This window comes from Scyliorhinus torazame, chromosome 12, assembly GCF_047496885.1.
Source record: "Scyliorhinus torazame isolate Kashiwa2021f chromosome 12, sScyTor2.1, whole genome shotgun sequence".
NCBI classification, from domain to species: domain Eukaryota; kingdom Metazoa; phylum Chordata; class Chondrichthyes; order Carcharhiniformes; family Scyliorhinidae; genus Scyliorhinus; species Scyliorhinus torazame.
Genome location: NC_092718.1, coordinates 201824110 through 201838169, shown reverse-complemented (window position 1 = coordinate 201838169; position 14060 = coordinate 201824110). Strand labels below are relative to the sequence as shown.

General features: G+C 46.6%; 1 protein-coding gene across 10 annotated transcripts in view; it reads left to right on the top strand.

Moving 5' to 3' along the window:
• LOC140386874 (hepatocyte nuclear factor 1-beta-like) overlaps positions 1–6730 on the top strand; it is a 133600-nt gene extending 126870 nt beyond the window's left edge. For 9 of the 10 annotated variants that reach the window (XM_072469692.1, XM_072469687.1, XM_072469685.1 and 6 more), the window contains 2 exons: positions 2786–2880; positions 5523–6730. In XM_072469692.1, the coding sequence (XP_072325793.1) occupies positions 2786–2839 (54 nt within the window). In that variant the 3' untranslated portion in view covers positions 2840–2880; positions 5523–6730. The remainder of the gene's footprint in view (positions 1–2785; positions 2881–5522) is intronic. The other variant, XM_072469686.1, reaches the window with a different exon arrangement.
• The last annotated feature ends 7330 nt before the right edge of the window (positions 6731–14060 follow it).

Genomic DNA, 14060 nt, shown 5'->3' with positions numbered 1-14060 from the left:
TGCCCTTGCCCACCTTGTAAAATATTACATGAGTGCGTGATGGTGTCGGGATAAAATTCTGACCTATCCTATGTGTATGTTACAGAGGAGCAATTTAACCTTTACATCTTGAGGCCAGAGCTCACATCGTATATATGATAGGGAAATGACTTAAGCTAGATATATAATGAAAAACATATGTGGGAGAAAGAACTGTTGGAGAAGAGCGTGCGTGAAGAAGAAAATCATGTATTTTATTACTCTGAGTGAGGATTCTCATTGAGAGGACACAAACGTTATCTCTGGCACCACTCTCCCGCCGAAATTAGATCAACCGGACCTTTGGCGGGATTCTCCCCTACCCGACGGGACGGGGCATCCCGGCGGGATGGAATGGCGTGAACCTCTCTGGCGTCGGGCCGCCCCAAAGGTGCGGATTTCTCCGCACCTTTAGGGGCCAAGCCCTCACCTTTAGGTGCTAGGCCCGCGCCGGAGTGGTTACCGTCCCGCCAGCTGGCGTGGAAGGCCTTTGGCGCCACGCCAGCCGGGGCCGAAGGGACTCCGCAGGCTGGCGGAATTCCGCGCATGTGCGGGAACGTCAGCGGCTGCTGACGTCATCCCCACGCATGCGCAGGGGGGGTCACCTCCGCGTCGGCTATCGCAGAGGCTATGGCCGACGCGGAGGGGAAAGAGTGCCCCCACGGCACAGGCCCGCCCGCGGATCGGTGGGCCCCGAACGGGGGCCGGGCCACCGTGGGGGCACCCTCCGGGGCCAGATCGCCCTGCGCTCCCCCCAGGACGCTCGCGCCACCTTGTCCCGCCGGTAAGGGAGGTGGTTTAATTCACGCCGGCGGGACCGGCATTACAGCAGTGGGACTTCGGCCCACCGCGGGCCGGAGAATCACCGGGGGGTGGGGGCCGCGATTCCCGCCCCCGCCGAATCTCCGGTGCCAGAGAATTCGGCGGCAAGCGGGGGCAAATAATGCAAAGGAGAATCCAAAGAGCTTCTACAGATACATAAAGGGGAAAAGAGTAACTAGGGACAGAGTAGGTCCTCTTAAGGATCAACAAGGACATCTATGTGCAGAGCCACAAGAGTTGGGTGAGATCCTGAATGAATATTTCTCATCGGTATTCACGGTGGAGAAAGGCATGGATGTTAGGAAACTAAGGGAAATAAATAGTGATGTCTTGAGAAGTGTGCATATTACAGAGGAGGAGGTGCTGGAAGTCTTAAAGCGCATCAAGGTAGATAAATCCCTGGGACCTGATGAAATGTATCCCAGGATGTTGTGGGAGGCTAGGGAGGAAATTGCGGGTCCCCTAACAGAGATATTTGAATTATCGGCAGCCACAGGTGAGGTGCCTGAAGATTGGAGAGTGGCGAATGTTGTGCCCTTGTTTAAGAAGGGCAGCAGGGAAAAGCCTGGGAACTACAGACCGGTGAGCCTAACGTCTGTAGTAGGTAAGTTGCTAGAAGGTATTCTGAGAGACAGGATCTACAAGCATTTAGAGAGGCAAGGACTGATTCGGGGCAGTCAGCATGGCTTTGTGCGTGGAAAATCATGTCTCACAAATTTGATTGAGTTTTTTGAGGGGGTGACCAAGAAGGTAGATGAGGGCAGTGCAGTAGACGTTGTCCAAATAGACTTTAGCAAAGCCTTTGACAAGGTACCGCATGGTAGGTTGTTGCAGATGGAGTTTAATTTAGATAAATGTGAGGTGATGCATTTTGGCAGATCGAATCAGGCCATGACCTACTCAGTTAATGGTATGGCGTTGGGGAGAGTTGTAGAACAAAGAGATCTAGGAGTACAGGTTCATAGCTCCTTGAAGGTGGAGTCGCAGGTGGACAGGGTGGTGAAGAAGGCATTCGACATGCTTGGTTTCATTGGTCAGAACATTGAATACAGGATTTGGGACGTCTTGTTGAAGTTGTACAAGACATTGGTACGGCCACACTTGGAATACTGTGTGCAGTTCTGGTCACCCTATTATAGAATGGATATTATTAAACTAGAAAGAATGCTGAATAGATTTACTAGGATGTTACCGGGACTTGATGGTTTGAGTTATAAGGAGAGGCTGGATAGACTGGGACCTTTTTCCCTGGAGCGTAGGAGGCTTAGGGGTGATCTTATAGAGGTCTATAAAATAATGAGGGGCATAGATAAGGTAGATAGTCAACATCTTTTCCTAAAGGTAGGGGAGTCTAAAACTAGAGGGCATAGGTTTAAGGTGAGAGGGGAGAGATTTAGAAGGGCCCAGAGGGGCAATTATGGGCCAAGTGCGGGCAACTGGGATTAGCTTAATGGTAAAACTGGGCGGCATGGACTGGTTGGGCCGAAGGGCCTGTTTCCATGCTGTAAACTTCTATGATTCTATGATTCTCCGACCCGGCGGGGGAGTCGGAGAATCCCGCCCCATATCTTTCTATCGGACACCTCACAGCAATCTGTTTAGACGTGAAGTGGATAATTAAAGGAGCCATCAGAAATCATATAGTGACTCTAAAAAAATTATAGCAACGATGTTTAATGACATTTCTTTCGGGGAGAGAAAAGAAATAGAAAAGAAAGCATTTCTCTTTTTATGAGGTTAATTTTCAGAATTAGAGTTCCGGGTTGTGCACCCTGAAGCCTAGCTTTATGTCCCCCGGTAACCGAGAGGCCAGTGTTGAGCACATTGAGCATGCTTTAATATTTACAATGGGTGTTGGAACAAAGGTTTCACCATATTGGCAAAAAAATGATTGACATTTTTTCATATTGGTTTTCTGATTTTTTTCCCCCAAAATTATGAATAGGTTTTGAAAGGGCAAACAATGACAGATTGTTTCCACTGGTTGGTGAATCGGTAACTAGAGGAAATAAACTCAGGATTATTACCAGAAGAACCAAGGTGGGACATTAGAAGACATTTTTTTTTCCACACAGGCTATTGGAACATTAAATGCTTTGATACAATTTGGGCAGAAAATATGACGTCTTTTAGAAGGGCATTGGCTTAGTTTTTGAGAAGAACGAATAGAATGGGATTTGAGGAAAGGACAGGGGATGGTTGTAGACAGCTCCAACTGAACAGCCAACACTGGAACAGATGCAGTGAATGAATGGCCTTTTTCTGCTGTTGTAAACTTTATGAGGTGAAGCGAAGCAAGGGGTTAGTTGTACTACAGTTTGTATAACATGAAGCTTTGAGTTGGTATACAAACTGTCGGCTATTACAGTCAGATAGTTGCCTAATTGTACACTTAGCCATGACGTGCACAACTACCTTGGCCTTAACATTGCAAACTTCTTCAAAAATATTTTGTGAAAATTAGGACACTAAAAGATTTGTTTCTTGGAGGTCGGTTTGCAGGATTGAAGGAGCTGGGAGCGAAGTATGGGCTGGAGCAGGGGGAAATGTTTAGATACATGCAGGTTCGAGACTTTGCCAGGAAGGAGATACAGAGCTTCCCGGTGGAGCCGGCCTCCACATTGCTGGAGAAGGTGCTGGCGACAGGGGGACTGGAGAAGGGGGTAGTGTCGGCGGTGTAAGGGGATATTTTGGAAGAGGAGAAGGCACCGCGGGAAGGGATCAAAGCAAAGTGGGAGGAAGAGTTGGGAGAGGGTATGGAGGATGGGTTCTGGTCTGAGGTGCTCCGGAGAGTGAACGCCTCCACCTCGTGTGCGTGGTTGGGGCTGATACAGCTGAAGGTGGTGTATAGAGTGCACCTTACAAGGGCGAGGATGAGCCGGCTCTTTGAGGGGGTGGAAGATGTGTGTGAACGTTGCGGCGGCGCGCAAACCACGTTCATATGTTTTGGTCCTGTCCAAAGCTGGAGGATTACTGGAAGGAGGTTTTTAGGGTAATCTCTAAAGTGGTGCACGTGAAACTGGACGCGGGCCCACGGGAGGCCATATTCGGGGTGTCGGACCAGCCGGGGTTGGATACGGGTGCGGAGGCAGATGTTGTAGTCTTCGCCTCGTTGATCGCCCGAAGGCGGATCCTGTTGGGAGGGAGATTAATCTATTAATCGCTCCACATTGTGCCCTAGCGTGTAGCGTGATGGGAGGACCTGCTGGAATTCTTAACTCTTGAGAAGGTTAAGTTTGAACTGAGGGGAAGGATGGAGGGGTTCTACAATTCATGGGCATTATTCATTGTGCACTTTCAAGAATTGGATTACATTGAACATTAGTGGGGGGGGGGGGGGGGGGTGTTGGGAGGGTGGGGGGAGGGGGACTGTACATGTTAATGGTGACTGTAGGTGATTCCTGATTCTTGTTTGTTTTTTTGCTTATGCTAACATGCGGGCTGTTTGGAGGTTTGATGGGAGGATGGGATTGTTGTTATTGATAAGGGGAATGATATTGTATTCGCTACTGCTTATTGTTTGTTGGTGGGTGTAAATTTGGAAGAAAATGTGAAAAAGGAGGAGAATAAAAATATAATATTTTGTGAAATTAAGTTAATTGGGTATTAATGCACACTACGTCTGTGAGCAACAACTTACTGACTGTGGGTTTTGCAAGTGTACGCCGGTTGAGTCTGGTCTGTACTCTGCCTATTACGAAGAGTGGGATTTTACACTAACTGAACTCTGCCATTGGTTCCAAAAGACATTCTGTCCACCACACAGTTGAGCAAGGTGCGTGTGAATTTCAGAGCCAGAGCGAAGCTAAGTCCTAATGATTGGCTGATCAAATCAAACAACATGTTTTTCCAGTTGTTCATGTAAGGCAGAATACAGTTCATACTCAACCAGCTTGTAAAACCCAAAACAAGACGTCTTATCGATAAACGTGACTGGGCAGCGCTTGCTGAACAATCCTGAGTGCGCTAATAGCTACACTAATAACCAATCAAAGATAATCAGTTGAGCTCATAACATGGCTCATTTACACTTGCTGTAAGTGACATACGTGCATACATGCAAACAAAAAGATTAGATGTTCAACCCTCGTGCCTTTTTGAATTGCTTGGGAGCTTGGCTATGGTTCCCTGTTGCTTTCTCCATGGCAAAACCATGGAGGTCAGCCAACCAGAGTCAAATTGCCAGCCAATCAACACCCATTTCTCCGATAGTATAAATTATTGTGATTGTTTGAAATTTGGCATTCTTGCATTTGTCCCGAGGGAATGCAAGGCGAAAAGCTTTGGCAATATGTCTCTCTTCTCGGCAATATAGAAAGACAGAAGTGGAAATATTGTCATTTTGTTCTCATTGGGAAGACAAGCAATATGGGGGAGGGGTCGGGCGGGGGTGGGAGATGTCTTGTTCTGGTCACTTTAAGTACTGACACAGTAAATGGAGATTCTTGGTTAGATTGCGTTTAATTGGAAATAACACCCAGGAGAAAATTTCCCAAATGCATTTAGGGTTAGGGGTAAAATTATCCTGCTGTAAGGTGGAGGCCTGGAGTGTACAATCTCATCGTAGCCTCATACTGAGAGAATAGACATGCAATCTTTGTCTCAATGTCGATGAGGGCGACTCTTATTTTTGCTTCAATAGCAGCCGCTTATTTCTCTGTTCTTTTTTTCCCCCTCCTCAGTGTCCTCTACAAGCCTGGTGATGCTCCACTCATCTCCTCTCTTCTCATCACAGAAAGCCGCAATTCAAAAAAAAACAAAATGGCTGACGCCACACCTTTCTGGTATCTCGGGGTGACCGCGGGGTCGCCATGGAAAAACCTACTGAGCCAGCCAGTAACACGGAATGATTCAACGGAGCTGTGCAAGACTGGTCTCCCCTGCAGCTAAATTCCTTCGGGGACTGACAAGAGAAGACAGTGCGAAAGAGAAAACCTGACCCAAACTTTACCTTGAAATTCCTGCTGGGACAGTATTTCCCCATTGACCAAACGGGTCCTGTTTCCGGAACGTGCTCTGGTTTGCACAGGCCTCATGCAAGAACAAAAATAATGAAAGAGTTTTAAAGAATCGGGGAGGGGGGTTGGGGGGGGGGGGGGGGGTTGTTTGGGAACTCACTTGCGCAGAAAATCCTTTGTTTTTTAAATTTCAGCCAAAAAATTACCTTTTTATCTTTTACTGGAAGTTTGAAGCAAAAAAAAACACTTGTACAGTTAAATCAAATCCAAACTGTGAATATTAAATGAAGACAGATTATAGTTAAATTCTAAAGAAGGAACAGCCAGAAAATGAACATAGAAATCTTGAGTGTCCTGATTAAGTGCAATTCCCCACGTCTCCAAGGAACGCATCGGCCGCTGGTTAAGTGCCACGCGGAAACTGGTTGCTGAACAAACACAACTCAAGAAGGAAGCAGGGTTGCCCCAACTGGTACCAATGGATTTTGAACATGTGATCTGAATAGTCCCTTTTAAAGCTGGTAGGAGTGAGATTGGTGTTCCCAGGAGCGAAACAGAGAATCAGGTTGCATTCAGTCAACGCTGAACTTCAGTTTTGTAAGTGGTATACCTTTCCTGAAAAATAAGTGACGACAGAGGGTTTTGCAATGACTGCAATCAAAAGAGGATGTAGCTTCGTCACCTGATGACTTGGTCGTTCCAGGTTGCATTCATCGTTTAGGGCTACTGTTTAATACGAACATTTGTGGAAGGAGGGTGTGGAAATTGTTCAATTGTACGGTGGAAAATCATGGATTTCCTTAGCTTGAAGCCGCAGTGCCTGCCTGGTCAATATGTAGTACCCAGCTACTTCCTGTAATGGTTCCATATTCACCAATGACTTGGACATTCAGCAAAGAATGCAGTCAATGTAATTTCTATGTACTTTAAAATCCAATGAGGCTCTCGATCATTTCATTTCCATGACGATGCTAAGGTGTGCTTGCTGGTACAGTGGACATGTTATAGGCTTGAATTCCCTTTGTCCCCACTCATAACATTGGCTAACTCGCAGTCAAATCCTGTGAAATACTGTGCCGGCACAAGCTGGTTTGATCCCCGTTAAGTATATTTTACTGTGACACTTGCGCGGCGGGCATTGGTGGGAATGACGAACGTGTTTGGAAATGAATCCAGTTTGTTTAGCTCATTTTACATTTGCCCAGTTCTGATTGGGTTGTTTCAGGTGGCTGCAATGTCAGACCCTCGAACGGAAGGTTCGCCGTTCTGGGTGGAGCAGAAGATGGAAGTGTTGGAATTTGGAGTCAGTCTGAATTGGGATCTTGATTCAACCTGGCAAATTGATTCTGATTTTCTCCAGCCACGTTTAGCACCCACTTGAAGGTGCACAGAAGAATCGTTCATAGCTTTGATTCTTCTCGCAAGTGCCCAACAAATACTAATTCAGACTTCAACCTTTCCCTGAAAATGAATCTACAAATTGTTGCCTGATAACCCTGCAGGAGGAGATCTTGTGACTCAGTAAGTACTGCCCCTGCCACTGGACCAGACATTGCAGGTTTACGTCCCACTCAAGGACTTGTTGGCCACAGAAGGAGAGCTCATGGCAGGGTTCCGACAGGTTGCTCATCAGCCTGCTAATCTTTCTGACACTCCTCCACTATTCCCCAAAGGGAAAAGTGTGCATGAAGATATGCAACAAACACGCAATCCCTCCCCTTGGAATGCTTGATGACTTCCATCAGATTTATTTTTGAGCATCATCAGCTCATTGGGTGGCGTGGCTACAAGGTGGGTGATTCCTTGGTACTGACCACAAAAGCTGACATTACCCAACCTACCTGGCCCACAGGAGCACTTCCTGTTGGCTGAACACCTGAGCAGGTCACAGCTCTGTGACCTTAACCTGGCAGCTGACCAGGGTTGCATCGAAACCTAATGTAGGCACGGAGAAAGCAACATATTGGGCGGGATTCTCCGTGCCCCCCCCGCCGCGTATTTCTCGGTGGCGCGTCATTCGCTGGCGGCACGATTCTATATTCCCGCAACTTGTCAATGGGATTTCCCATTGAAGCCACCCCATGCCTCCTGGAAACCCGTTGGCGTGGGCATGCTGCCAGTGGGAACAGAGGGCGGGATTCTCTCAGCCCGACACCGGGCCGGAGAATCCCCACGACCGGCGCGAATCGCGCCACGCCGCCCCGACACCGGCACGCGATTCTCCGCAGAGCGGAGAATCAGCACCATTGGCGCCGGTGTGGTTGGCACGGCGCTGCTTATGGGCCACTGTGCGCGGCTGGCCCGCCGATTCTCGGGCCAGGATGGGCCAAGCGGCCGTCGTGGAAACGCCGGTTCCCTCCGGCGCCGTCCACACCTGCTCTCAGCTGGAGGGAACTCAGCGTTGAAGGGTCGTGTGGCAGCCTGTGGGGGTGGGGGGTGGGAGGGGGGTCCGACCCAGGGGGGGGGGGGGGGCCCTCCGATGTGGCCTGGCCCGCGATTGGGACCCACCGATCGGCGGGCCAGCCTCTCTGTCTCCTGGCCTCCATTCTTCCACGCTGGCGCCTGTACTCCTGCGCCATGTTGGGTCGGGGCCAACACGGACAAGGGAGACACCGCCCATGCACGGAAATCGCGCCGGTGGGACTGCGCATGCGCGGGTTCGCGCCGGACCCATTGCGCATGCACGCATCCCCCAGTGCCCATTCCACGGCCGGATCAGCAGCTGGAGCAGCGTGAACCTGCTCCAGCGCCCTGCTGGCCCCCTGTCGAGGCCAGAATTGCTGATCCTGGGACCATGTTGACGCCGTTGAGAAACGCAATGCGTTTCTGACGGCGTCAACACTTAGCCTCAGGATCAGAGAATCCCGCCCAGAGACCAAGAGCCAGAGAATTCCGGCCAATATCAGCAAGTTGCTGCAGGGGTTATCAAAAGCCCATAACAATGTTAGAGCTCATGGTAAACATGAAATGCCTCCCTCTGCAATGTAGGGAACCTCTGGTTAAACCTTTCCAATCAGAAGGTCTTGACTGCAAAGCCTGAAGGAAATTGGGCATCAAACACTGCCTCATTTCAGGAAGGATAACCAAGACTTGGATAAGTTGCCAGGTTGTTGTCATACGTAAATATGGTGCTCAATCTTAAAAGATGCAAAACACAGGCATGTTCTGACTTGCCCACCTTGACGCGTACCTTGTGTTGGCCAATTGCAGTGAGTCATTAAAAGACTGCTCATTGGATAATGGATAATTAAAAGGCCAGAACTTTCCTCACGCCCACTGACACTGGAAGGATCTGCACCGGCAAATCATCAACATGAGGGGGAGAAATTACTGGGGAAAATTGGAGACGATAGAGTGTGACTTTCAAAATCCTGCTTCCATCATTCTGTTTGAGTAGCGCTCTCAATCTTCCTCTCTTTAGAATACTTCTGAACACATTGAAATGGTGCCCTTTCCATGTTCTGCCACTTTCATTTTAAAAAATACATTCGGGGAAACACTTGGGTCACTGAAGAGCTGCACCAGTCCAAAAATCAGACAAGGACTGCATTAATGAGAACAAGTTTCCAAAAAGTGACAAATGACTCTTCTTTCAGCATTAAATTGAACAGACGTTTCAGTTCAGTTCGCAGCTGTGGAAAGCAGAGTCTGACAAGGTTCACAACAGTCTGACTGATAAACTGGAGGTTGCAGTTTACTCACAATTCCCCGCATTAGATCAACGACACAACAGTGAGATTCTGAGGCACAGATGCCTGAGCTCAAAGACCCAACGCTTAAATGATTTTAAATGAGCTCGCCAGATCAGTGTTCTGCACTTGGGGGCCGCCACACAATTTTAATGTGCCTTAGTGTCAGAAGTGACGTGACTGTTTTGCCCGCAATTGTCTCCGTCCCTCCTCCAGTTTTGCCGATAAAGCCAGACTATTTCAAATGAATTGGCATTCCTTTGATCGCCAATCAATCTAATTCATTCCATCGCAGAGGACAAAATGCCATTTTATTCCATCTTCAGTGTTTTTCATGCTGGCCCTTTCCCAAACTTAACAGTGTAGGAAAGTAATAATTGCACCAGGCTCTATACCCCAGGAACCCCTGTTAGACTTAAGGCGAGCTGACAGATGAGATATTCCAGGTTATAATTAAGGCAGAAGTGTTTTGAGTCAATATACCACAACGGGGATTCTCTGGTCATTGCGATTCACTTTTCTTGCTGGCAGGGCCACAGCGGGGATTCTCTGGTCATTGCGATTCACTTTTCTTGCTGGCAGGCCCCCTCCGCCCATGGGTTTCCCGGCGGCGTGGGGTGGTTACAGTGGGAAATCCCATTGACAAGCAGCGGGAAGATAGAATCCCGCTGCCAGCGAACAGCACGCAGCCAAGAAATACGCGGCTCGAGAACCAGAGAATCCGGCGACACATTGCGAGGACCACTCACCCACCAGGAGCCCACGTCGGGAAATTACAGGCAAGCTGCCAATCATTAACAATGAACAGAAAACTGGAATTTACCGGTAATTTTCCAATAGGTGATCCCTGTTGGTGATGCTCTATCCTGGGAGTTTGTATCCGTCAATTTCTGCATTACTGGAATGTTTTCCTTTGTATGTCGGGAACTGCGTTCTCTGATCATAATTATAATTCGGCCTATTGGATTCGAACTCTGTTTGAATAAGCTGTGTTCCATTTCCACTGCACCAAAATGCATTGACTGTCCACAATATTAATCATGGTTCATATATCGTGTCCATTTCCTCATAATAATCTGTACTATTGTGTATCAATTATTACTGGATGGGTCATTTAGCTGGTAAAATGGCAAACGTTACTTTGTTCATACTGGAAAGAAGAGACAGTGCCCAGTTAGATTAAGCATAATTAGTTCATGAATGTACTACCCGGGTTTTATAGCGTCATTTTCAAAATACGAGCAGATTTAATTCTTTTCAATGTCTTCAGCTTCACCCCAGTTGCTCTCCACTTTGTATAAACGCTCCACCCCAGTATTTTAATACTTCCTTACATACCTGATCAACAACCATGGCATTTTCAGCCACAAAGTGTCGTCCTATTGAAAATCCTGGTGGTCCTTCAGCAATGGTTTGAGGTTGCGTGCTATATTGAATGAAACATGAATTATCAAACCGACTGCAAGTTTGATACATCCACCCTGATTCAGAAGTTGTACTTTTGCCATATAACTAACAATACTTGCACATACACACTATAATCTTTGGCTATGCTCAAAAGAAATCCACTTGTGTACAAACAAATTCTCCACTAAACTGGTGCCCAGAACTTGTTCCCATTGGCAACCCATTATACTTAATCATGCATCAGATTATGTTGCCATTCTTCCAGTCAAACATCGGCATCCATTGTTTGACTGTTGAGAAGGAAGGAGCTTGCATTTCTGTAGCCCTCAGGACGTGTGCAACCTCTGGTAGGTAGACGAGCAGGGCAGCCAATGTGCACACAGCATAACCCTCTAAATGACCTGATGTCCTTGTTTAAATGCACACTTCATTCAGCTAAAGGCTACCATTAGCCATGTTATCGCATAAGTTCATCTGTCGCTTAAACCGCTCCCTGAACTCCTCGATGGATTGGACACATTCTAACTTTTAACCCATCCTCTTGACACCTGCAATTCTATATCCTCTTTTGGGTGCAAAGCTCAAGAAACTCCCAGTTAATTTGATTTTGTACAGGCTTAAAAAACAATTAATTCCATCTGGAGTTTGCACATTCTCCCTGAGTCTGCATGGGTCTCAGCCCACAACCCAAAAGATGTGCAGGGTTGGTGGATTGGCCGCGCTATATTGCCCCTTAATTGGACAAACAATTAACATTATCATTCCACCTATAGATTTTGTTTACACCATCTCTAACTGATACAACTGACTGAATATGAATTCACTCTACTGGTATGAAATCGATAAACCTGTATCAAATACCAGCTCTGTATTCCTGGATTTGTAGATCTGTCTCACTAAATGATTGCATCTCACACACAGGTCGAGAAAATGGAGGGAATAAAATTGTGATTTTTATTTCAAACTAAGTAAATACAGTAGGTTTACAACAATTCTTCATTAGTTCTCTGCATCATCAAACACTTCCTGTTGCGACGCTGAATATTTATGTGGCATCTTTCACAGCAACAAGGTGGCACCCTTTCTCATTTCTCTCGTTCTCCCTCTGTTTCTTTCTCTTTCACCCTCTCCTTTTATTCTCTCCCACTCTCCCTCTGAATCTCACTCACAATTTCTCCTCTCTTGCTCCCTCTACGTCTCTCTAATCCTTCTTCTTGTTCTCTGTTTCTTATACTTCCTGGTCACCTCCCTCCCACTCTCCCTTCCGTCAACCTTTCCATCTCTCCTTCCCTCTTGACATTCACTGCATTTGACAAAAACAGTGTTATTTAAACTTTCCAGGATTTTAGATAAAAGTGTGTAATTATTGAAAACATTGATTATATCTTACACTTTGGTGTATTTTAATGCTTTGTAACTTTTCTAATGTCCAATATACAGTATTAATTTACATTGGTGTTGAAGATTCTTGGTCAAACTGAATTTTTCCAAAAAAAGTTATACTAAAATAATTCCTATTTTGTAATATACAAAATTGTTCCTCATGAAAATGTGTAACTTTTTATTAATCTCAGTTCCAACTCATTTTCAATGGTACTTGCCATTTTATGTATAATTGCAGGCAACAGGTCACAGAGACCCAGCAGCAGAGACGGTTCCGTCCGGTCTTTGGTATATTTTTGTCTGTTGATGTTTGGCAATTTCTTTACTGCCAAGGACATAGAAGAATTCTGACCTTTTTATCTAGAGGAAAAAATGCCGTTAGAATTGATTTGTTTCGATGTATTATTTTTGTAAAAATGCAAATCCACTCTTTTAAAAAATCATATTTATACTTAACATGTAAAGTGAACATTGAGAGTAAACAATGTTGATGAAAGTTGACGGTTGTGGGAGTTTTCTTTCTACTCAAAGCCAGACGCAACACTCGACAAGGTGCATTCAGAAGCACCTTTCAATGTGGAAAAACGTCCCAAGTTAAAAGCCAAAGGAATAATTCTTTCTTTCAGATGATGTGTTAAACCAAAGGTGGGCACCGGAGATTCCATGGCACTATTTTGAGGAAAAGCAGGGGGAATTATCCCGATGGCCTGGGCAATATTTATCCCTCAGTCAAAATATTTATCCCTCATGGGCGGTACGGTAGCGGCACTGTTCCTTCACAGTGCCAGGTTCCCAGGTTCGATTCCCGCTTGGGTAATTGTCTGTGCAGAGTCTGCACGCTCTCCCCGTGTCTGCGTGGGTTTCCTCCGGGCACTCCGATTTCCTCCCACAAATCCCGAAAGACGTGCTTGTTAGGCAAATTGGTCATTCTGAATTCTCCCTCAGTGTACCCGAACAGGCGCCAGAGTGTAGCGACTAGGGGCTTTTCACAGTAACTTCATTGCAGTGTCAATGTAAGCCTACTTGTGACAACAATAAAGATTATTAAAATATCTCAAAAAAACAGATTATCCAGTTATTATCACAATGCTGTTTACGGGAGCTTGATCCACATAAATTGGCTGCTGTATTTCCTACAAACCAATCGTGACTACACCTTCTAAACCTGCAACCTCCCCCATCTGGAATGTCAAGGGTTGCAGATGCATTGGAACACCACCATCCGTAAGCACCCCCCCCCCCCCCCCCCCCCCCCCCCCCCCGCACCATCCTGACTTGGAACTGCATCGTTGTCCTTCAGTGTAGCTGGCCGAAAATTCCGGGACTCCCTCCCGCCACTGTGGGTGCCGCGACAACACAGGGACTGCAGCGGTCGAAGAAGGCTGTTCTCCTGCACCTTCTCAAGGGCAAGTAGTGATGGGCAATAAATGCTGGCCTAGCCAACGATGGCCACATCCCATGAACAAATTTTAAAATATGCTTCAAAAGTACTTCAATGGCTATAAAGGACTCGGATGTCCTCAAATTATGAGGGGCATTATATAAACGCACGTCTCTTTTATTCTCCAGGCAAATAATCAACTTTTAAAATAAGTACTTGTTTTCTTTTCTCTCCCTTCCTTCTATATGGGAATACATTTCCGTTGGGACAGGAATCCCTTCACCCCCGCCCCCATAGTACGTCGTGCCAACTGCAACTCTTCATGTGAGTGTTAACAATTGTACTAATGCACTAAAATACTCACCAAGTAAGATTTAACAGGCTGATTTCTCTCAGGCAGAA